At 34.4% G+C, this 24,642-nt stretch overlaps 2 protein-coding genes, 1 long non-coding RNA gene and 1 other non-coding gene across 6 annotated transcripts; all 4 read left to right on the top strand.

Moving 5' to 3' along the window:
- On the top strand, nucleotides 477–4,044 carry LOC104767175 (phosphatidylinositol/phosphatidylcholine transfer protein SFH10-like). Its single transcript, XM_019241126.1, has 13 exons — nucleotides 477–592; nucleotides 716–950; nucleotides 1,036–1,135; nucleotides 1,240–1,506; nucleotides 1,641–1,718; nucleotides 1,800–1,901; nucleotides 1,986–2,035; nucleotides 2,128–2,227; nucleotides 2,335–2,430; nucleotides 2,548–2,616; nucleotides 2,733–2,793; nucleotides 2,882–3,270; nucleotides 3,388–4,044. Exons 1-13 carry the CDS (start codon nucleotides 577–579, stop codon nucleotides 3,538–3,540), a joined length of 1,716 nt encoding a protein of 571 aa, XP_019096671.1. The 5' UTR covers nucleotides 477–576; the 3' UTR covers nucleotides 3,541–4,044.
- Nucleotides 5,057–5,893, top strand: LOC104767174. Of its 2 annotated transcripts, none has more exons than XR_002036733.1 (5): nucleotides 5,057–5,111; nucleotides 5,234–5,400; nucleotides 5,506–5,574; nucleotides 5,681–5,731; nucleotides 5,842–5,893. It is a non-coding gene; the product is annotated as an uncharacterized LOC104767174 (long non-coding RNA). The 2 variants fall into 2 exon arrangements; XR_764199.2 differs by having other exon boundaries at nucleotides 5,062–5,111; nucleotides 5,229–5,400.
- TRNAH-GUG lies at nucleotides 9,997–10,068 on the top strand. Its single transcript has one exon. It is a non-coding gene; the product is annotated as a tRNA-His (tRNA).
- LOC104767173 (mitogen-activated protein kinase 7) lies at nucleotides 10,558–12,719 on the top strand. Of its 2 annotated transcripts, none has more exons than XM_010491214.1 (3): nucleotides 10,558–10,846; nucleotides 11,169–11,614; nucleotides 11,703–12,719. In XM_010491214.1, exons 2-3 carry the CDS (start codon nucleotides 11,192–11,194, stop codon nucleotides 12,375–12,377), a joined length of 1,098 nt encoding a protein of 365 aa, XP_010489516.1. In that variant the 5' UTR covers nucleotides 10,558–10,846; nucleotides 11,169–11,191; the 3' UTR covers nucleotides 12,378–12,719. The 2 variants fall into 2 exon arrangements, with proteins under 2 accessions (XP_010489516.1, XP_010489515.1); XM_010491213.2 differs by having other exon boundaries at nucleotides 10,559–10,846; nucleotides 11,172–11,614.

Genomic DNA, 24,642 nt, shown 5'->3' with positions numbered 1-24,642 from the left:
TTGGTTCGAATAAAATATTTCTGTACAAGAATTATGAAACAACAAATGCATGTCATCTCTCTTCTTTCCGTTTCTATATGGGGAATGTACAAAGAACAAAAGAGAGAGAGAAAGAGAAATGGAGAAGAGTATCATCAATGGTTGGTCAAGAGAGATAACACAAAAACATGGGGTGTAGCTTTCAAAGAAAAGATTAATAGATATTTTTGGACATTTTTCATATCTCCTTTTAATCTCTTACCAATTTCTCATTTTCCTCTTTGCAGAGGTAATTTATCGTTTTTTTTTTTCGTTTTTTTTGTTCCTCCATATTCATCATCGTCACCAATGCTCTAATTATGCATGTGTTTCTTTTCGAAAAATGATCGAATCAGTTGATGATTTAGTCATACATTGTGTTTTGGATTGGGCTGTGTTTTGAGTCTGTCATTTTTAAGTCTTATGATATTTGGGGATGTGATCTTTGCAGGCATTTGGATAAGACTTTGGTTTTGTTATTATAAGATCACTCTTTTTGGAGTGCTCTTCTCGCCTGCCCGTATCTGCCTAAATCCACGCCTATCTTAAATACATAACATGTCTCTCACCGTTGGTAAATCTCTGTTCTTTTTGACCATTGATTATTATTATATATTTTTTTTTTCTTTTGTGAATCCTTCTCTTTGTTACCTTTCATGACGTGTGTTTTTTTTTTATGGATCTTGTACTTAATTAGATAATGACGTATGTGTTCTGGAGACACCCAATGCGTGTTCTTTTAAAAAAAGGAGTTGCTCCAAGTTGAGCTGTTCCTTGACTAAGAAGAGAAGAAGTAGCAAAGTGATGTCCGTGGAGATCATCGAGGATGAGCATGACGCTGAGGAGTTAAAGGCGGTTGATGCATTCCGCCAAGCGCTTATTCTCGATGAACTGCTTCCGGACAAACATGATGATTACCATATGATGCTCAGGTAGTTGGCTGTCTTAAACTGTTCATATAATAGATCATGCCAATGAACTAATTAGGCTTAAGCTTGTAAAGTTCTGTATGTGTAGGTTTTTGAAAGCCAGAAAATTTGATCTCGAGAAAACTAAACAAATGTGGTCTGACATGCTCTTATGGAGGAAGGAGTTTGGTGCTGACACAATTATGGAGGTATGTACAGTTGTACACTATGGAGCTTTTATGGAATCTTGAAGATATGTGCATTGCGATTGAAAATTTATAATTCTGTTTTTGTTTGTATGTATTTCTCTTAGGATTTTGAATTTAAGGAAATAGATGAAGTGTTGAAATACTACCCTCATGGACACCACGGAGTCGACAAGGAAGGTCGACCCGTGTACATTGAGAGGCTAGGTCAAGTAGACTCTACCAAGTTGATGCAAGTTACGACTATGGATAGATATGTAAACTACCATGTGATGGAGTTTGAGAGGACTTTCAATGTTAAGTTCCCAGCATGCTCCATTGCAGCAAAGAAGCATATTGATCAAAGTACAACAATTCTTGATGTCCAAGGAGTGGTACGTAAGACATATTCAATCTTATAATTGTTAGAAACTATTATCCAATATTGACCAAAAATAGTGTAAATCACTTTTTACGAAACCAACCTATTATACAAACATCATCATTAAAACTCCCGTGGTCACAATAGGGGCTCAAAAACTTCAACAAGGCAGCAAGGGATTTGATTACTCGTCTTCAAAAGGTCGATGGCGACAACTATCCGGAGGTGAGTTTATATCATCTTATTATGTCTGATTCTTGGTCACTCGAATTATTTGTTATTCTCATTTACATGCCATCGGCTTAGACCTTGAACAGGATGTTTATCATCAATGCTGGCTCAGGATTCAGGATGTTGTGGAGCACGGTTAAGTCCTTCCTTGACCCAAAGACTACAGCAAAGATCCATGCAAGTATCTAAAACCTCTTTGCTACCTTTTCTAGATGTTCTAGTGAAAGATATTCTAACTACTTTAGCTTATAAAATATTCAGGTTCTTGGTAACAAGTACCAAAGCAAGTTGCTTGAGATAATTGATGCCACGTGAGCTTTACAAAAAAATTCCGCATGAACTCTCCAAAGATATATAGTATTTCTCTGTGTATAAATATGCATATCATTTTTCCTTGTATCAGTGAACTTCCCGAGTGTCTAGGAGGTTCTTGTATTTGTGCTGACAATGGAGGTTGCATGCGCTCGGATAAAGGTCCATGGAACAATCCAGATATTATGAAGGTCTGCTTTCTACAAGTTCTTTGATCTACTATAGCAACAACAACTCTCATAGTTAGTTTAGGTCCTTCTCTATGAAAACTAAGCTGATTCTCACCATTGACCTACAGAGGGTAAATAATGGTGATCACAAATGTTCAAAGCGATCTCAAGCTGAAAATGCTGCAGAAAATACTACATTTGAGGAAGATATTGTGCACTCCAAGGTCTTGCTTGCCTTGAGCTAATCTATATGCATCAATAATCTTTCTTAACAAATATTTTCTGTAAATTCCTTGTGAAACAAGTTGAATGTCACTCATTCATGTTATATCATTTCCCAGGGAAATGACTCTGCAGCTGAGGAAGCTCTTGAAACTGACCAGTCACAGCTCTCCTCTCCCTGTCAAAATGTAAGAATGACACTACTTCCTGAAACATGTTGTATATATATGTCCGTATATGTCCAAAGTCCAAAGAATTTGAATGTTTCTTTGACTTTCTCCGTATGTGTCCCCTTGTATCTCAGGTCGTAGTTGCTCACCCAGCATGGAACATACCAGAAGCTCACAAATTTTCCATCTCGAAAGGTAGATCTTGTGCAAAACACAACTAAAGACGCAAATACTACTCCTAGTTAAAAGATTTGAATTTAAATACTTCTCTATGATTGAACAGGAGATGTTTACGCTATTCAAGAAGCTTGCAAAGCTACAAATGAAATTGGGAGGTCACCTGTTTTCACTGGCGTGATGGCTTTTATGATGGGTGTATTCACCATGATAAGAGTTACTAAAAACGTTCCAAGGAAGCTGACTGAGTCTACATTATACTCGACCCCAGTTTACTGCAATGACAAGTCGATGAACAAGAGCTCAATGCAATCGACAGCCACCATATCAGGGGAAGATTTCATGGCCTTCATGAAAAGACTGGCTGAGCTTGAGCACAAAGTCACTATCTTGAGTGCGCAGCCAGCAACTATGCCTCCTGAGAAGGAAGAAATGCTTAATGCTGCTATTAGCCAAGTCGATGTCTTAGAACAAGAGCTTTCTGCAACCAAGAAGGTAACATAGAAGGAAACTTAATATCACTCATTTGTTCTGATCAATTCCTCATTTTCACTATGCATTCCATGTTTCTTTCACTATCTCTCCCATTTAAGAGTTCTTGGATCTTCACAGGCCCTGGATGATTCTCTTGGCCGACAAGAGGACCTAGTGGCATACATTGAGAGAAAGAAAAAGAAGAAGAAGTTGGTACGTGTTGATCAAATTCAAGGTTGCCGAGTGATGCTTGAGAGGGGACCATATAAAATGTTTTGGTCTCTGGCCTAAGAAAAATTACGGGTCTAGGCCCGGAACCTTTCACTTATTCAGAAAAGAAAAATTAAAGGCCATTGAAGACATAAATCATGTGTGTAGTGCTTACAAGCATTAATTGGATTTTGTCATGGTTATTTGAACTGGTGTTTTGCTTGCTTTTATCTCTGCGCAGTTCACTTGGTGAGTGAAGAACATGAGGACGAAGAAGCCGCTAGAGGAGTAAGCGGTTCTAAATGGTGGATTGGTGCACTCATATCATTGACTTAAAAAAATTCTACAGTCATACTAAAATTAAGTGATTCTTGGAAGAATTAAATTTAGTTTTGTCTCTGTATATATATCTTCCTTAGATGGTTTTACTCGCATCATATTATGCGAGGTTTACTCGAATTTATAAGAATTCTAATGTAGTTTTATATACAAAGGTTAAGTAGTGTGCATTTTTTTTTTGTCATCTAATTTTTGCACACTCTATACGTTGATGTAAGAATTCTAATTGTTGAGAAAAGAGTAAGAATATGGTTGCTTGTAAAAGAAACAACACACAGAAAATTTGATCACCGAGTTCACGGCCTCAAACCGCTACGTCTTGGGGGAGAGCTCTTGCTCCCAAACTCTACTATATGAAAGAGGTTACACACACCACACCACTAACTTGTCATGTTGTTCTTGGTTTACAGACTTTGGCACACACGGAAGGAGATACAAGAATCAAAGGCAACAAAGAAGGAAAAGCTCTCTCTTGAAACTCTCACGTTTTTCTCTTCCTCTAGAAGTCTCTTTTGTTTCTCTTTTCTCACCTACCTCCACTCTCCCATATCTTTGTAGATATTTAAGTGTACCAAATAGACCACTCAGCCATCTTCTCCTCCTTTCCCTACCGAGATCAATCGTTATCGACATGGAGAAGATGGAGCTTTTATTTTCCCATGATATAGCCAGAATTGGAGGCTAATCCCACATGTTCTCCGGCGAAACCACGCTTCAGACTCCACCTGTTTCACGGCGTCTCCCAATTCCGGTGAATCAAAGTGTCATTTCATCTCTTGTCTTCGCTGGTTCGTGAAACATTCACCATCATCTTTTCCGGCAAACAACTCTGACTGTGTTCTCCTCCATCATTCCCGACATGTTCCGAGAAATATCTCACCTTAGTCTCCTCCAATGGATCAAAGAACACAGGTCCTTCATCTCCTTTGGCGAAACGTCTCCCAGCTTCTACAGCCATATACTCCTCTATAAATCCCAGGTACATCTATTCTCTCTCTCTCTCTTGTCTCTTCTTGACACTTAGAGATTAGGATCTTCTGAAATTTTCAGGAATTTTGAAACTTATAAAATTTCCACTTCTGAAACTAATTCAGGTGATCGGCTCTATTAACTGCTCCGACGAGCCTCACTGCTTCTCGGGTGAACTCCGCAGCTTCTCTGTCGAGATACAGGTAATCACTTTTCACTGAATCTCTTTGTCAAACCTTTTGTGATTCAGTTTTTAACCGAGAGATTTAACTCATCTACTCTGTTAACAGTTGAATCTCCACTCTCAACGACCACATAAGCTGCTCAGACATGAACACCTTCTGGTAAGACGTCAATCTCTTACCTTTTGCTCTGGACTTGTTGATATTTAGGACATGTTAACCATAAACACTAAACATGCCTGTCAATTGCGACTCCACCTGAAACCTTGTTTCTTTAAGCCTAGTTTCAGAAACCTTCACGACGGATCACGACCTTGAATCACCTCTGCTTGACCAATTACTCCAACCTCATGGTCTGATGTGATTTTCTACCAAGTCCTCTTTGGAACTTTCATAAGCTGCTCCACCTGGAACTAATCACCCTTATCACAGCTCCACAACCCTTTTTCAGGTAGTTCCTTCACAGCCCTTTGTGACAGCTCATCCAATGACTTATGATCTTCAAGCTTTTTTAGAGACTAACCACCTTTTTCCTTTGTCAAATATGTCCTGCAAGATCATGTCACAAACACTAGGACTGCTTCTTTAATGAGCATTGCCGCCTTCACCTGTTAAGACATCCCCGGTAACCCTTCTCAAGCTGAGTCACCTTTTTTTTTTTTTCTTACGTCTCTCTCAAATTCCATAGACTCCATGAAACTCTAACTTCAATTTCATGTCTACTCTCACAGCAGCTCCTCTGTTGAACATCCCATGTTCTTCTTTCTCCTTGATGACTTCAGGTTCCCTCTTGACCATGAATCATCCTTCGATCTCTAGCTGCTGGAGTTATTTTTTTTTTTCTTTTGAGCCACCAAAATCTTAACTTGGATTTCCTGAATTTTCATCACAGAACCTCCACCTGGAATCAGTCTCCAACTCTCGACAACTGATTCTCCACAGGTTACCAACTTCTCTGATCCTGAATCACTCTCTCCTGATTCGATACTTACAAAAAATTCAAGAACTTAACTAACTGTCCTTTTTCTTGAATTTTCTCAACAGCTCTACCTGGAATTTAATTCTCTTCACATTAATTCCAGGTGCCTACAACTACAGGTAACTCCCTTAACCTCCTCACTTAACTCTATCGACATAATATTTTGTTTTTTTTTCAATGCTGACTTGTTTCCCTTTTTTTTTCTTTTCTTCCTGCCAGCCTACAATGTCGATAGTGGAGTTACCTGGAGCTGTGTTGTCCTTCAGGCGATGTTGATAAGATCATAGCAGACTTGAAATTCCTCTCCAGGTACTGCTTGAGTCTTAAAATCTGTAGTATGAATTGTAGTTAGTATCTTGCTCAGGACCGCCTCTCCTTTAGATACCAAACCTGTGATGAACTGTGTTTTAGCTTCAGAAATTCCGAAAGCCTCTTCCTTTTCCTGACTTTCCTGTGAGAGAGCTAGACCTCCCTTTGCTCCATCTCTTTTGATGTCCATTCCTTGAATCCTTGAAGCTTGTCCCAAATCTCTCATTTCAACTTTATCGCTTAAGCTCTCCTGAACCAAACTGATTTCTGACAGCTCTGCTTCTCCATTGACACTTTCTGGTTTATCCTCCACAACCCTTTCATCCTTCATTTTATTATCACAGTGCATCCGGTCTAGACTGTGGTCTCTCAACCGTGGCTGGTCTCAAAAATTTCTTTACTCTTCTCAGATTTAGCCTCATCTGAACTTTCTGATTTTTCCGTTGAGGATGAATCTCCACTTGTAGCTGATGATTCTCTTCTCTCAAAACCATTTGGAGTAGGTCCCTGAATTAAATTCACGCTGAAAGTCACCTTCTTTGACTTCTTCTTTCTCACTCCATCTTCAGCCTTAGCAATATCTTTTCCACCGATTGCAGCCTGTGACTTATTTACTTCACCCTTAACAACTGTGCCTTGAAGATAATAAAGCCCTTTGTGATATTTTCCTGATATCACCTTTTTATTATCCTTGTAGAAGTGAACCATGAAATCACTTCCCTTATACCTGCAGCCTGATTTTTCTAACATCCCATAAGAAATCAGATTCCTACTCACATCCGGAATGTATTTTACATCCTTGAGTATCACTACAGAACCATCTTGATTCTGAATTTTTATTTTCCCACTTCCTTTGATTTCTCCATGAGTTTTGTCAGCCAGTAGCACTCTACCTCCACTGAACTCCTTGAAGTCAAACAAGACTTCTTTGTCTGGTGTACTGTGGAGCGTACAACCAGAGTCCATAACCCATTCCTTACCAGAGTCTTGAGTGCTCACTGTTAACACCAAAGGCTGCACAAGCTCAGTTCAATGTTAGCTGATTCTCCATGTTTCTTCCTTTCAGGGCATTCTCTTTCCAGTGTCCTTCTTTACCACAAATGAAACAGCTTGTGTCAGTTTTGATGTGCCTTGGTCTTGACCTGCCTCTGCTCCTAGACCTTCCTCTCCCCTGGTTGTTGTTGAACCTGTTCTCTGACCTACCTTTTCTCTCAACATACAACCCTTCTGCCTCTTATCTTGGAAGCTTCCCACTTTCTGTAAGCTCTCTTTCCTTTGATTTTGCAGCCCCAATAACATCATTCAACCTCAAAATATCTCTGCCATACTTCAGGGTCTCTTTGAGTTGATCATACCTGTCAGATAATGAACTCAACAACAATATAGCCTGAACTTCTTCTGTCACATCTACTCCAATGTTGTTTAGATCCGCAACCAGCTTAAGAAAGTCATCCACATTCTCATCTATACTCTTAGAATCTGTCATTTTAAAAGTATAGAACTTAAGCTGTAAGTAGATGCGATTAGGCAAAGAGGTCTCCATATATAACCTGTTTAGAGTAGACCACATGGCTGCTGCTGTTTCACAATGTGTGATCTTCCTTAGTACTTGATTTCCAACGTTTAGTACTATGAGATCTTTGGCCTTCTCTGATTTTTCAAACTTTACAGGATCAATACTTGGAGACTGCCCAGAACCTCCGCTTGTTCCCGTTTGAGAGTCTCTTTGAGCTGTTGTAGCTTCCGCTTCTGTAGTAGGTGGGTCTTTTAGCAGCTGCTCATCATTCAAGATCTCTTTTAGCCCTAGCACACCAAAGTGAGCCAACATCCTGACCTTCCACAAAGAGAAGTCCCCTATGCCATCAAATCTGTCCACCTCCACCCTAGTGTTACTCATCTTGTAAGTCTCCCTGAAACCCTAGAACCTCTTTAGCAACCTTACACCAAGCCTAGCGCTCTGATACCACTTGTTGAGAAAAGAGTAAGAATATGGTTGCTTGTAAAAGAAACAACACACGGAAAATTTGATCACCGAGTTCACGGCCTCAAACCGCTACGTCTCGGGGGAGAACTCTTGCTCCCAAACTCCACTATATGAAAGAGGTTACACACACCACACCACTAACTTGTGATGTTGTTCTTGGTTTACAGACTTTGGCACACACGGAAGGAGATACAAGAATCAAAGATAACAAAGAAGGAAAAGCTCTCTCTTGAAACTCTCACGTTTCTCTCTTTCTCTAGAAGTCTCTTTTGTTTCTCTTTTCTCACCTACCTCCACTCTCCCATATCTTTGTAGATATTTAAGTGTACCAAATAGATCACGTTGTTCCTCCTTATGTCATTTTCGCAGGCCCATTAAAGCCCAATGTTGTGTTTTGTCAAATCCAATCTAACACTAATGTAATTTTTTTTAATATGAAAGTTAATTGAGGTGTTTCGGCAAAAAAAAAAAAAAAAGCTCCAAAAGAGGGATATTGATATTCAAACAAGGTAAACAAAAAGTTCACAAGAGAAAAACCAAAAAACAATTGGCCAAAACTTAGAAATTAAAACCAGAAACCAAAAATTAAAGTTTATATTTCATATATTCTTATTGTTTTTTACTCCCTCGTTTCAATACATTGGATGTTTTGAGTTTAGCACACAGATTAAGAAAAATACTTATTTAATTAAAACACTCAATAAAACAGTTAAAAGCAATTAAAGTGGGCAAAACATGTCTAATCATTTTGTCCAAAAAGGCAACAAAAAAAACAATCAATAAAAAAAAATACTAAACGTCATTACACAATGGAGGAGGCAAAGTAAAATTTTGGTGAATCTGAATACTTGAAAAAATAGAGCCAACGTTTTACATAATTATTGTTAAACTTTAAATTCAAAATTTTTACATTGGAGCCAATGTAATTTTTTGTGAATCTGTTATGCTTATTTAAGTTTCAAAATTAGAATAGTTTCTAATTTTTATTTCACAATTCTAAATTATGATTTGAGTATGTCATTACTAAACAATGAAAATGATTTTTTGTTTGATTTAAACCAATTCCCACCAACAGAAGAAACTTTTAGCAATGGCAATGGAGACTTTGTAGTTGTTCCACGTATTTTTTTTTGGCATAATAAACTGAAGTTAGTTACTGATTAATTTTTTAGTTCCTAATTTTTCTCTATTAGTTCTTTTTAATTAGTCACGTTCTCGTATTTTTGTTTGAGGATAGTTTTCTAATTGTTCTAATATTCCAGTTATTTAGGCTCTTTTAAAATTAGTTCCGATTTTGTTGTTACATAGTTTAACGTCGTGACTCATACAATTTAACATCTAATTTGTTTTCTTAAATCTATATATTTTCTTAAAACAAAAAACGAAGATATATAAAATTTGGGACAAACCAGAAAAAATCTATCAAATGAAGAGCCATGGATGATTTTCAATGCTTTACTAATGAGGAGTAATGATGGAGTGATGGGAAGAACTATTACCAAGACAATAAACTTTAATGAGAAAACGTTTTTTTAAAATAAAATAGTATTAATTTTATATAGGGATAAGAAGCATCCTATATTTTGAAACACTAAATAAACCTCAAAACATCCAATATATTGAAAGGGAGAGAGTATTATAAAGTTAAAAATACTGTAAACAACAACAAAAATTAAGGTTTGCATTTCAATTTGTTGTTTTTATTATCACATGTTTTGCATTTTTGTGATAATAATGTATATAAATATGTTATTGGTGTGAAAATAACAACAAAAGTGGCTGTAGTTTAGTGGTAAGAATTCCACGTTGTGGCCGTGGAGACCTGGGCTCGAATCCCAGCAGCCACACTTTATTTTTTTATTTCATAAAATTGCGTCGACAAAAGCTCCCTCTCAAAGAGAGGGTTTCTTGAAACCAAACCAGAGTAGTTGTAATGACGCACTCTTTAAAGTTAGGTTTAACTTCACCGGCTCTCAGTGGAAACTTCGGTTCGGACAACAACAACAAGATGAAGTCTCTCCAAATCAACGTTAGCCACGTGTTACCTTTCACTGCACCCACGTGCTTAGCCGGTTACTTGATCCATTTAAACCCTCAATATGTGTGTATTCGTGTACGCATGTACCAAGATAATTCTACTTAATACTAAATCTTTACTCAAATTTTTTCTATTAATTACGAAATTCAATTACCAAATATAGTAATAAATAATCCTGATTTGTAAGAAAATAAAAAATATCAGCAAGACTTTTGAGATTTTTTATATTTCATTCAAGATAGTTTGTAACTGAAGTTTTTTTGTCACACACAAAAAAAAAAAAATATCTAATCTATCTAAAAAAGAATGTCGTTTTCGTAATTAGAAGACTTGCATCAAACCAAACGTATTTTGCTTCCTTCCTTCTTTCCTTCTTCTTCCTTCCCTAAACATTCCCATTCCTCCTCTGTATGGGTCTCACCACTTCCTAACTCTTCTCTCTCTCTCTTATATCTTCTGTCTGGTTTAAGCTATATGATGAAGAAGCAATCTCAATTCAGATCCAATCATACCCTTCTCCTCTTTCTCTGATCATCTTCAACAACAGTAACAACGAATTTGGCTTCTTTAATTTCAGTTTTTTTGGGGTATGTTATGTTCCATCTCTTCCTCTGTTTGATTTAGCTTTCTTTTTGAGTTTTTTGATTATGATTACGCTTAAAGTTTGCTTTTTTATTGGGACTAGTAAGATTGATAGCTAAGTAAAGGAAAAAGGATTATATAAAAAAAAAAATAGTTGGAGTTTCACTTTTTTTGAAGACGTAAAGAAGAATAAAGCTTCAATGATTTCACAAAAATCCCTGAAATTTCGATAAATATCTTCTATAAACCCCTTTTCAGAATTTTGCCAATTTGGGGGAAAAATATACTGAAAAGTTTTGGTTTTGGTTTTGGTTTTTTTTGGTTTAGCAGAGAGAGAGAGAGAGAGAGAAATGGCGATGTTGGTTGAGCCACCAAATGGGATTAAACAGAAAGGGAAACATTACTACTCTATGTGGCAAACGTTGTTCGAAATCGATACTAAGTATGTTCCTATCAAACCCATTGGTAGAGGAGCTTATGGTGTGGTTTGTTCTTCCATCAACCGAGAGACTAACGAGAGAGTTGCTATTAAAAAGATTCACAATGTCTTTGAGAATCGTGTTGATGCTTTGAGGACGTTGAGGGAACTTAAGCTTCTTAGGCATGTCAGGCATGATAATGTCATCGCTCTTAAAGATGTTATGTTGCCTGCTGTTAGATCCAGTTTTAAAGATGTGTATTTGGTTTATGAGCTGATGGATACTGATCTTCATCAGATTATCAAATCCTCTCAGTCACTCTCTGATGATCACTGCAAGTACTTCTTGTTTCAGGTAACGTCGTATGTCCTTCCTTAGTAAGTCTACATTTTTGAGTTTTATCGGTTGGTTGTAATATTGACATTTTGTTTGTTATGTTTAGTTGCTAAGGGGATTGAAGTATCTTCACTCTGCAAACATCCTTCACCGTGACTTGAAGCCAGGGAACCTCTTAGTCAATGCTAATTGTGATCTCAAGATTTGTGATTTCGGGTTAGCGAGAACAAGCCAAGGCAATGAGCAGTTCATGACAGAGTACGTGGTTACACGTTGGTACCGGGCACCGGAGCTTCTTCTTTGCTGTGATAACTATGGAACTTCCATTGATGTTTGGTCAGTTGGTTGCATATTCGCTGAGATTCTTGGTAGGAAGCCGATCTTCCCGGGAACAGAATGCCTCAACCAGCTTAAGCTAATCATCAATGTTGTTGGTAGCCAGCAAGAATCTGATATTCGGTTTATAGACAACCCGAAAGCTCGAAGGTTTATAAAGTCTCTTCCTTTCTCAAGAGGAACACATCTCTCCAATCTTTATCCACAAGCCAATCCTTTAGCTATAGATTTGTTACAGAGGATGCTTGTGTTTGATCCAACGAAGAGAATCTCTGTGACAGATGCACTCTTACACCCGTACATGGCGGGGCTGTTTGATCCTGGATCCAACCCGCCTGCTAATGTTCCAATCGCTCTGGATATAGATGAGAGCATGGAGGAACCAATGATCAGAGAGATGATGTGGAATGAGATGCTGTATTACCACCCTGAAGCTGATATCTGAAACGCATAATCAGTCATCATGATTCAACTTCATCAATGATCATCAAGAGTAAGCTTTTTACAGTTTTTTTCTTTCTTTCTTTCTACAATGCAGCTTTGATGTTATGTAATATAGCGAGTCCACAAACGCGGAAACAAATGGATAAAAATGCCTGGTGCTTTGATCTCGCCTGGTTTGATGATTTAGTTGCAGTGAGTGAGTGAGTAGTAGTAAGTTAGTAACAGAGTTTGAAATGTTGCTCTCAGTATCTCTTCCCCACTTTGTAAATTTGACTGTTTGTTACTAAGTTAGAAGGCTTTGTTCTTCTTACATTAATTTTGAGTTGTTGATGAGTTTACTTCAGATTTTTAAGACCAAATCCTGTATTTTGTAAAGCTGCCCTTGCCACTAGCCAGCCACACTAAGTTATTTGTTAGTTGCTCATACTATATCAAGTAATATGCTACCTTTTACAAAGCGGACCAACATGTTTTCTCTATTGATTAGAACGGAAAATTGGATATTGTGTCACTTCATATTTTTACTCTATTTATAAAACAACCAAAACAATTTCACAAATTTTATTACTTAATAAATTTTAACTTGAAATTAGTGTGTGTGTGTTTTTTAATTTAAAGACTCTGGTATGCGCCTATTTATCGCAATTCGAATTAGTAAACAATAAACGAAAATATTAAAAAAATCTTTGAAAACATTAAACATATTATTTTTAATTAAAAAAAAACACTATAAATAAGAATGGAATAATAAGATATAGGGCTGACCTAAACATTAAGAGGGCCCCAAGCACAACTCAACTTGTGGCCCATTAGCTTAGAAAATTAATCTTTTTTGAAAGAAAATTACTGTATATACAAAAAAAAAACTTAACAATGGCATCGACGACAAAATACAAAACAAGTTGTATAACTATATCCCACCTGGTTATTAGAACAGTAAACAGTAAAGTTTTTAGGCCATATAAATAAATGGTATGGTTGGAATAGAAACTCCAGGCCCAAGTTTCTATATTTGGCTCATGGTCGCGTCAGAAAGGTGGTAACTGTTACCTACTTTGACCTATCCACTGTATAAAACAAGAATTAAATGTGTATAATATCGCTATTTTAAAAATTTCCAACTAGCACCATAAAATTGCTAGTCCATCATCTTAATTTTCGCCTAACATTAATTATCCGATTATACATATTTAATTCGAGTGCTTCTCGTTTAATTTTGTGTATACCAACTATTTTTAGAGCCATATATAAATCAAATATTTTTTATTTTTATTTAGACATTTTAATTTAAAAGTTTGTAATGTTTTACAATAACTATTCTACAAATTTTTAATAAAAATCACAAAAATTTATTTTAAAATTATATTTTTATGTGTTTATCATAACTTTAAAGACAATACTATAGTTTTATATTTTATTTGATGTTTGTTCTCTTAACATAAATAGAATTATACATATATTTCGTACTATATATTTTTAATTTATTATTAATTTAATAAAATAACTCTAAAGTAGTCCCTGATTAATTCCATTAATCTCCGATTTTCTCGTTAGACGTTAGGCCCATTCCAACCGCCCGCCTAGTGCCTAGCGAATTCTAAAACAGAAAAAATATCTGATCAATTTGTTAAATTATCATTAATTACGGTATATGTCTAAATTTATGTGTTGTTTTTGTATTCTCGACATTAATATGCATTATTACCTAGTTTGTAATACATAGAATTACAAACTTTTATGATTTCCCTAATTATATATATAAGATACATATTCCAATGAGGATGAATATTTCATGTCCAATCAACAAAATTTCTACTTCGAAATGTTTATTATGCACATTGTTTTCGTTTTTATTTTGAATTCTTAATATTTCTCCAAAGTAGTACCATTACAAAGTTTCAAATTTTGAATGTTATATTGTAGAAGAAACTGATTGTAAATTATCTTAAATCTACGCACACTCGTACACACAAAAAAGAAAAAAAAAAAAATATGCAGTTGTTAGCTGATGAAGAACAACCCACTCCAAATATGTAATGCATGAAAGTATTTTATTCACCTTATTTGATGGATACCGCAAGTTTGAAGATTAACTATTAGTCTATTACACTAGATTTTGAACCCACGCTACACGTGAATTTATTTAATATATTTTAATAAAAATTATATATGATTGATAACGGTAATAAAATATTATCTTATAGAAAACTTTAAATTACTATTAAGGAAAAAAATAAATTCAGATACACAATTTTTAAAAATATAAAAATCAGTTGTGTTTTCAAATCATGAATTTAACTCTGACGTCCAGGAGAAACGGATCAAACTAGTGACCTCACATATTCTAAACCATTTCTTTGACCACCAGAAAACGGAACAATTTTATAATCATGAATGTATCTCGTTTTTCATATTTAATTGATCGCTATCACCTATGTTTTCATGTTTTTTATTCAATGTTTTCTTATTCTTCGTATTCTTTCTTGTCATTTTCACTGTCAAATTTTATGGTAATTGTCATCATTACTTTTACCGTCCGGTTCTTCGTTATACTCTTCTTCTTGTTCTTCCTCGTCAACTTCTTCACATTTTTCCACTGAAAAACCTTTTTTTAGACTACCACACAACTTGTTAACCCATCAAACTCCAAGACCAAAATCATATATTTTCTCATAAAAATTGTGCAATTCATGAAAACCAGCATAGTCAACACATGCACCCAATTATTGATAATTTCATCCATATTATTCGATTTTAGATCCACACGGTTTGAAACTTCTCAAACCAAAATCCTTACTTGCAGAGAAAGTAATATGAACACAGTTAAAACAATATTTATGCTTTTCGTCAATTCTTCTTTTAACTCAAATAACATTAAATCAAGGTCTTGCGACGTCAATCCTTATTTTTTAGACTTGAAAATAAAAATTTACTGCAAAAGTATCAAATCATTTGTAAAGTTATACATAAAAACATGTTTTACAGCTCATAAGATATATAAAGCATAAACGGAGATAAGTAAGATATTTTCAAGATATTAAAAATTTGTTATATAATATTTAATAATTCTTAAACTTTTAAATTTTTAATAGAGATTAAAATTTTAAAATATTTCAAACTTTAGATGTAGATTAAATATTTGTAACATTTTATTTTTTTGAGTTAAATATTAATGACACTTTAACTTTTTATAGAGTTTAGATAGTTATAATTTTTTAACATTTTTATGGAGGTATTTATAATATTTCTAAATATTCTATATTAAATATTTAAACCTTTATATATTTTAATTTGCTAAAATAAATCAAATAAAACTTCTAAATTTGGAAACATGATAAATAAGCATAAATCAAGCAAACCTGATAAATTTATAGTTAAAAACATATTAGTTTTATTTATAATGGTTCTTAGCCATTGTCTAAAATTTTATAACCGATGTGGGATGTTGTAAATATTTCTTTTATTTCTATAGATTTTACTTTTTTTTTTCTAAAAAAATCTTAATATATAGATTACTACTATATTTCTAAAAAATGTTATTAGTGAAATATCTAATTCTTATTGATTTTTTTAAAATCCTATATGGACACCTTTAGGAGTTAATAGCTTCAACTTTTCATTAGTATAGATATAATGTCTTAAAATTTCTATGGATGTTAAGTAATTGTAATGTTTTAAAACATTCTATGAAGTTTAAATATTTTTAATATTTGAACCTTTTGAAATTTTCAAGTTTCATTATTTATAATATTTTAAACTTTTAAAATTTATAAATTATAATTTTTAAAAAACCTATTAAATGTAAAGAAATTTTTTTAAATTTAAAAATTACAATATTTTGAAACCTTTAGAAGCTAAAACTTTTAGAAGTTTCAATATTTATAATATTTAAACTGTTAAAATTTAAAATTATAATATTTAAAAACTTATAAAAAGCTAAGAACTTTTAAAAGTTTTAATATTTATAATATTTAAACTTTTAAAATTTTTAAATATTATAATATTTTTTTTGAAACTTTTTAAAGTTTTAATTTGATCAGATAAAAAACCGGATCAAACCGAATAAAACTTTTAAACTTGGAAGCCTGATAAATCAAGCTTTCCTGCTCATTCGTTGTTGGAAGCATATTAATCTTATTTATAATGGTTCTGAACTATTGTCTAAAAAATTTCTAGCTGATGTGGAAATTTTAAAAATGTTAATGAATGACATGTCAAATCCTAATTGGTCGTTTAAAATATATCTTAATATAAAAAATTCTGGAAATCTTAAAAATGTTAATTAGTGACATGTCGAATTCCGATTGGATGTTTAAAATCCTAGATAGACAGTATTAGGAGCTTATAGCTTTTACTTTTATTTAGTATAGATTTGCTTTAACAAAAAAAAAACTATTACGCTCTTTTTATTTAGCACAAAAATTCATTTAGACAAACAATCAGAACAATTAGATAAACTGGTTGGAGTTTAAAATCTAGTTTTCGTATATAATTTTGTGTTAATTAAATGTATTTTATAAATTAATAACAAAATAGAAATAATTTTCTTTACGCACACACATGACATTAGAAAATCATCTGATGACAATCGTGTGATTTTTTTTACTTTTTAAAGATGCAGAGAATCAAATCACTTTTAACAGAAGCACATGACCTGTAATCTTTTACAAAATCTTCTTCAACAGAAGTAAAATAAAGCTTTTTTTTTTCTTTGCCTCTTTGAGGCTTTGCTTAGTGGTGAAGTAGTACATAATAGTAGCTCTTTCTTTGTTTTTGTATATACTATATAGTGTAAGTATTCGCATATTAAACTATTGCCGACCTAAAAAAAGAAAGAAACTACTAAATCACTAAAATATTGCTTGAAACACTGAAAGTCTGAAATTATTAGTGGGATTACTGATTTGAGATTTGAATAGAATTTTAAAGATTTTAAATGTTATATAGAACTTATTGTTATTAGATCAAGATTTTATAAAATTCAGTTAAAATTAAGTATTATTAGTTTGTGATTTCTAAAAAATCATTTAAAATCTTAACAAATTTGTGTTATTGGATTCAGACTTTTATAAAGTCATTAAAAGTTTTGTGTTATTTAATTAAAACAAAAGAATATTGATTATTAATAAGTTCAATTATTATATTATTGGTTCATGATTTTAGACATATTTTTTACAAAATAAAGTTATGGAAAGTATCATAAAAATACAGGGATTGTTTAGAAGACTTTACAGGATTTTAGAAAACTAATCAACAAAACTCTCTAGCAATCTTAACAATCTTTCACTTATTCACTTTTAATAATTTTGTTGAAATCTTCAAAAATTAGAATCCAATACCAATTACTCTTCAAAATTTAGTTTCTCAATTTTATAGAAAATAAACTTTTATTATTTAGGTATTCGACTTTTAAAGACCTTTTACAAAAATAAATAACGCGAGCTAATTTCTATGTTTTGAGTTTTCTGTATTGATTTTTATGGCTAAGCTTTAAAATAAGTCAGATATAAGTTTTCATTTTGTTTTGAGACAAACAAAGTATGAAAATAGAAAAAGCTTTCGAAATTTATATTAAATGAGCCGAAAATGCTGACTTACAAGTCATTTGTAAATTAATCAACTCAATAATCATAAGATAAGTGACCTCATGGATATGTCATTACATGTTTAAACTTTTATAAAACAGGTTCAATGAATACAAAATAAATCGTTGTTTGGGAATATTCCTCATCAATTACATCATTGAGATATTTATATATTAATAACCTCACATTAAAGTGAGATAAAATTCTATTTGACATCTCATTTTTTACCAATTTTAAACTAATGAGAAAAATATTTTTCTTTTAAAAAAGGAATGGTCCAATTTAAGGTCTGACCTATGAGCTGTGGTTGCATGCAGTGACTTTGTTTTTTTTTGTTTTTAAAATTATTAACAGTTACTTTTCTCCTCATCTTTCCACTATTCTCTTTTCTTTCTCAAAGTTGGAGGCCAACAATTTGTGACTCATTAAGCAGCCCAATTTTATGTAGTACATTGTTTATAAGAAAAATTCATATCTAGTGACTAGTCGTATAATACATCACTACTTTTTGTGAATAAATATATTGACTTTTCAGGTAATCTGGTATGTATTATGCTGTAAACGGTTTAAACAATAAACTATTAATTTCTCTTGGGTCAATTCAGTTTTGTTTGTAAATGGGTAGTTCGTATATGAGTTTTTAACGTTTTAGCATCTGTAAACAGTTCAAGGAATCGGCATATATATTCATGTTGCCTAATGCCTATTAACTTGAGTACTTGACAATACATATAGGTTTTAACCACATCAAATTTGCAAAGTATATGCTAGAGGTACTTTCACAAATCTTAATAAAGAATTATGATGCCCCCTTCCAACCTAACTTTGCATTGTCTTATCTTATTATCATGAAAACATACTTAATATGTTTTCTCATTGTTAATACCTGATACGTAAACCGGGACGTCATTGATAAAAGCAAAACACTTAAACTTGAAAATAATAATAACAATTATACAATTTCTGACAAAGAAAGATTCCCTAATACATGGTGGAGAATTATATCGAAGGAAATTTTTGTTAAAATACTGTCTTTTTAATACCAGAAAATATTTGGGGAAGCCTTTTTGTAAAGAAACAATTATTTTTAAAAAGATTGTGATGTTTTTGGAAAATAATTTTTAATGGTATCTTAGAATATTCCTCTTAAAATTGTTGTAAAATATTTGGAGTGGACTTCCATAACCGGCCCATTATGTGTTTTGATGTATAAGACCCATGGATGATGGCCCATGGCCTATTTACTATTGTCTAGTCGGTTTTAGCCTTTGACATTGCTATATATATTGTAACCTCTATTCGATTCTAATAATAAGAATAAGAGAATTACAACTTTCGATTCTCTAGTTTACAACACGTTATCAGCACGATTGTTCTAAAGATCCAGCTGAGTAAAAACCCCATAAACCCTAAACCGCCGCCTCTCCTCTTTTATTCTTCCTCGAACCCTACTTCCCATACTAGCTCACGATCAACCCCTGTTCGTGACTAGTCCTTGTTCGAAATCAGTTTAAGCAGCCTGTGCTTTTGATTAAAGTTCTATTCAAAAGAAGTTCGAGGTTCGTGGTCTTGTACGTGAATGATTCGGTTTCTGTTCGAGAGAAGGGCGCCGTTCATAATCCTGTTCGTGATCGGTTCGTTGTCCAGTACCAGATCGAGGTTCGTAGTTTGTGATCAAGGGAAAATCTGAGGTCTTTAGCTCCCAGATCAAAACCGGTCAACCCCCTATTGGTGTTAAGGTAAAATCGAAAACTTATGGGACCATATAATCGAATTTGGATCTTAAGACTATTGAACCCTAAACATACAAGTACACAACTAACAAAGATTAAATCCGCTAAATCCTATAAAACTTTAAAATCAGATGTTTAGGGTTGCTAGATTGATTGTGAATTGAACCATACACAACTATATCAAGATTAAAATCCTGTTGATTGTTTGATTGCTTGAAACCTTAGAACCAAATTCTAAAATCCGAATCCCTTATGATTGAAAGTTTAGGGTTGCTTGATTGTTTGTTTGTTGCATAAGAACCCTAGAACTAAACTATTAAATCTGAAATTCATAGAAGAAAATTTAATCTAATTGTTCTAAGGATTAAATTCGATTTAGGTGTTTGAGAAATTCAAACTCTAAAACTAAGAAATTAAAATCGGAAATTTATATGTTTGCATAAAAGAAATTAGGATAACTTCTAAATTAATTATAATCATTATCTTAAAGGTTTAAGAAATATTTCCTAAAAACTTTGTTGTTATCTTATCTTAAGAAAAAGGAAATCCAATCTAGTAAAAAGGAAAATTTCTAAAACTAAAAACTATTTAAGAAAAAGGAAATTGTTGCATGCTAGTTCCTATCTAGGTTTGTTTGTTTTCCATGCATACCAAAACCAAAAATAATGAGTAAATGGCAAGACATGTTTCGGTCTCAAATACCGCATGGCCTAAGGCATGTTTCGGTCTCAAATACCGCATGGCCTAAGGCATGTTTTGGTCTCAAATACCGCATGACCTAAAGTTTAATATTTATTACATGGATCGGTCTCTTATTACCGCATGCTAATGATCGGTTGTCTATTTCTGTGTTATGCAGATGGCAAGGCTAAACAACTTAGACTATGCTGCCTTGAATGCTTCTGGAGACAATTATCTGCAATGGGAATTGGACACTAAAATCATGCTGAAGTTAAAGGAATTATTTGAGTGCATTGAGGAAGGTTATGAACCAACTGATAAGCAAAATTACAAGGCCATTATGCATATGCGCCATCACCTTGCTGAGAGTCTCAAGAATCAGTACCTCACCATAGAGAATCCTCTTGACCTTTGGACAGAGCTTAAACGCAGATACGGACACCAACAGACGGTGCTCCTACCAAAGGCTCAATTTGATTGGAAAAACCTAAGGATCCAGGACTACAAATCCGTGGATGAGTATAACTCAGAGCTTTTTAGGATTGTCTCACTCCTTAGGTTGTGTGGTACTGAGGTAACCGAGAAAGAACTGCAAGAGAAGACATTGTCTACTTTTAGCACTAACAACATACTGCTTCAGCAACAGTATCGCGAAAAGGGTTTCAAAACCTATGGGGAAATAATCTCATGTTTGCTGCTAGCTGAGCAGAACAATGAGCTGTTGTTGATGAATAGTGCTATGAGACCTCCTGGTACAGCTCCATTACCAGAAGCACACAAGGTAGATATGGCAAAGCAAAATCCTAAAGAGCCTAAGGAGCCTAAAGAGCCCAAGGAGACCAACTATGTCCACAGAGAAAGACACTATGGCCGTGGCCATGGTGGTCGTGGACAGTACCAAGCTAGCCGTTTTGATGGTTATGGTCGTCGAGGCCGTGGCCGTGGTGGTAGGGGCCGTGGGTCCTTTAAACCACAATCCAAGACTAAATTGGTTTGTCACCGATGTGGTATGTCTAACCATTGGGTCAAGAATTGTAGAACCCCTAAGCATCTTATTGATACTTATCAAGAGAATTTGAAGAAGAACCCAGAAGCCAACTATGTGCATCTCGATGGTGAAGATGACTTCGACCATGAGAATGATGATTCACTAGACTATGAGACTTCCGATTGTTTTAAATACGATAACTAGTTCTAAATTCTGATTTTGGTTTAATTTTTATGCTCTTATGCTTTAATTTTGGTTTATGTACTGGATAATTATTTTGGTTTAAATTCAATGATTTTATTTCAATATATATTTGCTTGTTTTATTAAAGTTTAAAACAAAATTATTGTCATTATAGAAATGCCCGAGGATATGAGTGTACTAGTGGTGGACAGTGGATCCAGCCACACAATATTGAAGGACAAGAGATATTTCATAAACCTCATAATGAAAAGTGCCAATGTTAGTACAATTACGGGTATAGCAAGCTTAATAGAAGGCTACGACCAAGCTCACATATTATTACCTAATGGCACACATATTGAACTAAGTGATGCCTTGTACTCACCCAGCTCTAAGAGAAGTTTATTGAGTTTTAAAGACATTCAATTGAATGGTTATCATGTTGAAACAAAGGGTGAAGGAAGCAAAGAATTTCTATATATTACTGAAATTGTGAATGGACATAAGAAGGTCCTAGAGACTATACCTGCACTAGCCACTAGTTTATACCATGCTAAGATTAACATGATCGAAGCTAACTTGGCAAAGAATAAAATGTTCAATGAACAGTTCACTCTATGGCATGACCGGCTTGGCCATCCAGGTTCGAACATGATGCGTAAATTGATTAAGAATTCAAATGGACACACTCTTAAAGAGAGAAAAGTTATCCCTAAAAATCTCACGTGTGTAGCATGTGCACAAGGGAAACTTATCATACGACCATCACCAGTAAAAGTCAATAAAGAGACTNACAGTGCATGTGGATTATTTAAACATCCTTGGGACCTCTGGTGAAATTGCCCAAACAGTAGAATANGGGATACAAGGTGATATATGTGAACCAATACACCCACCTTGTGGGACGTTTAGATATTTTTTGGTTATGATCGATGCATCAACTAAATGGTCACACGTTTGCTTGTTATCCACGAGGAACCTAGCATTTGCTAGGCTATTGGCTCAAATTATAAGACTAAGAGCACATTTTCCAGATTTTCCACTTAAGACTATACGTCTAGACAATGCTGGTGAATTTACATCCCAAGCGTTTAATGATTACTATATGTCCATGGGGGTGAGTGTGGAACATCATGTGGCACATGTCCATACACAAAACGGATTAGCTGAATCCTTCATTAAACGAATACAACTAATTGCTCTACCATTGCTAATGAGGTCGAAGCTTCCTGTGTCGGCTTGGGGAAACGCAGTCTTACATGCAGCAAAACTTATACGCATCAGGCCATCTAGTGAACATAAGTATTCACCATCCCAACTATTAACGGGTCATGAGCCAGACATATCCCATCTCAAAACATTCGGGTGTGCCGTTTATGTACCAAATGCTCCACCACAGAGAACTAAGATGGGACCTCAAAGGAGGATGGGAATATATGTTGGATATGAGTCTCGCACTATTATTAAGTATCTTGAGCCAACTACAGGAGATTTATTTAAGGCCAGATACGCGGACTGTCAATTTACAGAATCCGAATTTCCTATGTTGTGTGGAGAGACAAGCAAGCTGGTTAAAGAATTAACATGGAATCAAACATTTTTAAATTGGTAAGATCCTCGAACTCTAGCATGTGATGCAGAGGTTCAAAAGATTATTCATTTACAGAAGCTAGCTAATCAGTTGCCAGATTCCTTTGCTGACCCAAAGAGAGTAACAAAACCGTACATACCAGCTTGTAATGCACTAGTACGTATTGATGTTCAAAAGGAACACAATCAAGTTGCTACAGAGTCTAAGCCACGTTTAAAACGAGGTAGACCATTAGGTTCCAAAGATAAGAACCCTCGGAAATCTAAGAAAGCTGCAAATCAAAACGAGGTTAAGGAAAATGCAGACATGGCCGCGGCAAATCCTAAGGTACCAAGTGAGGTTTGGGATGCTGAACTTCAAGGTCCTGAAGGTGTTGATAATAATGAGATCTCAATCAATTATATCATGTCTGGTATACAATGGAACCGTAAAGATGTCGACATTGATGTAATATTTTCATACAAGGTAGCACTTGAAATAAATGAGGATCATGAACCCACGTCTATATTAGAGTGCACTCAAAGTAAAGATTAGCTAAAATGGAAAGAAGCCATTGACGTGGAGTTAAACTCTTTAAAGAAGAGAAGTGTGTTTGGTTCGATCTTAAGGACAACACCTAAAATAAAACCAGTTGGACATAAGTGGGTCTTTGTAAGGAAGAGAAATGAGAAAAATGAAATCGTGAGATATAAAGCACGGTTTGTAGCACAAGGATTCTCTCAAAGACCAGGAATAGACTATGAGGAGACATACTCCCCTGTGATGGATGCAACAACATTTAGGTACTTAATAAGTCTGGCTATAAGAGAAAAACTGGATTTGCGGTTAATGGATGTTGTAACCGCATACTTATATGGTCCACTGGATAATAAAATTTATATGAGATTACCAGAGGGTTTTGAGCTCAAAGATAAGAGTGGTTCTCGAGAACAGTACTGCATAAGGCTGAACAAATCCCTTTATGGACTGAAACAAAGTGGTCGAATGTGGTATAATCGATTAAGTGAGTATTTAGCTAAAGAAGGCTATAAGAATGACCCAATCAGTCCATGTATATTTATAAAGAAGTTTGCAAACAAAGGGTTTGTAATAATAACAGTGCATGTGGATTATTTAAACATCCTTGGGACCTCTGGTGAAATTGCCCAAACAGTAGAATATCTCAAGAAAGAATTTGAAATGAAAGACCTAGGTAAGACTAAGTTCTGTTTGGGATTGCAGCTTTAGTGCATAAATGATGGAATCCTTGTGCATCAAATGGCATATACAGAAAAAGTACTCAAGAGGTTTAATATGGACCAATCTCACCCATTGACCAGCCCAATGGTTGTGAGGAGCCTTGATTTGGATAAAGATCCATTTGGTCCAAAGAAGGCCGATGAAGAAGTTCTCGGTCCTGAAGTGCCATACCTCAGTGCTATAGGAGCGTTAATGTTCTTGGCTAGCCACACTAGACCGGACATATGTTTTGCCGTGAACCTCCTAGCAAGATTTAGTTCCTGTCC

This window comes from Camelina sativa, chromosome 19, assembly GCF_000633955.1.
Source record: "Camelina sativa cultivar DH55 chromosome 19, Cs, whole genome shotgun sequence".
NCBI classification, from domain to species: domain Eukaryota; kingdom Viridiplantae; phylum Streptophyta; class Magnoliopsida; order Brassicales; family Brassicaceae; genus Camelina; species Camelina sativa.
Note: the sequence above shows the minus strand (reverse complement) of the source record. Positions and strands in the feature narration are given on the sequence as shown.

Coding starts and splice junctions, on each gene's coding strand:
- LOC104767173 (XM_010491214.1), top strand. CDS start 11,192: ATGGCGATGTTGGTTGAGCCACCAAATGGGATTAAACAGAAAGGGAAA. Junction 11,615..11,702: donor GCAAGTACTTCTTGTTTCAG/GTAACGTCGTAT, acceptor TGTTATGTTTAG/TTGCTAAGGGGATTGAAGTA.
- LOC104767175 (XM_019241126.1), top strand. Junction 1,136..1,239: donor GTGCTGACACAATTATGGAG/GTATGTACAGTT, acceptor TATTTCTCTTAG/GATTTTGAATTTAAGGAAAT. Junction 2,794..2,881: donor CAAATTTTCCATCTCGAAAG/GTAGATCTTGTG, acceptor ATGATTGAACAG/GAGATGTTTACGCTATTCAA.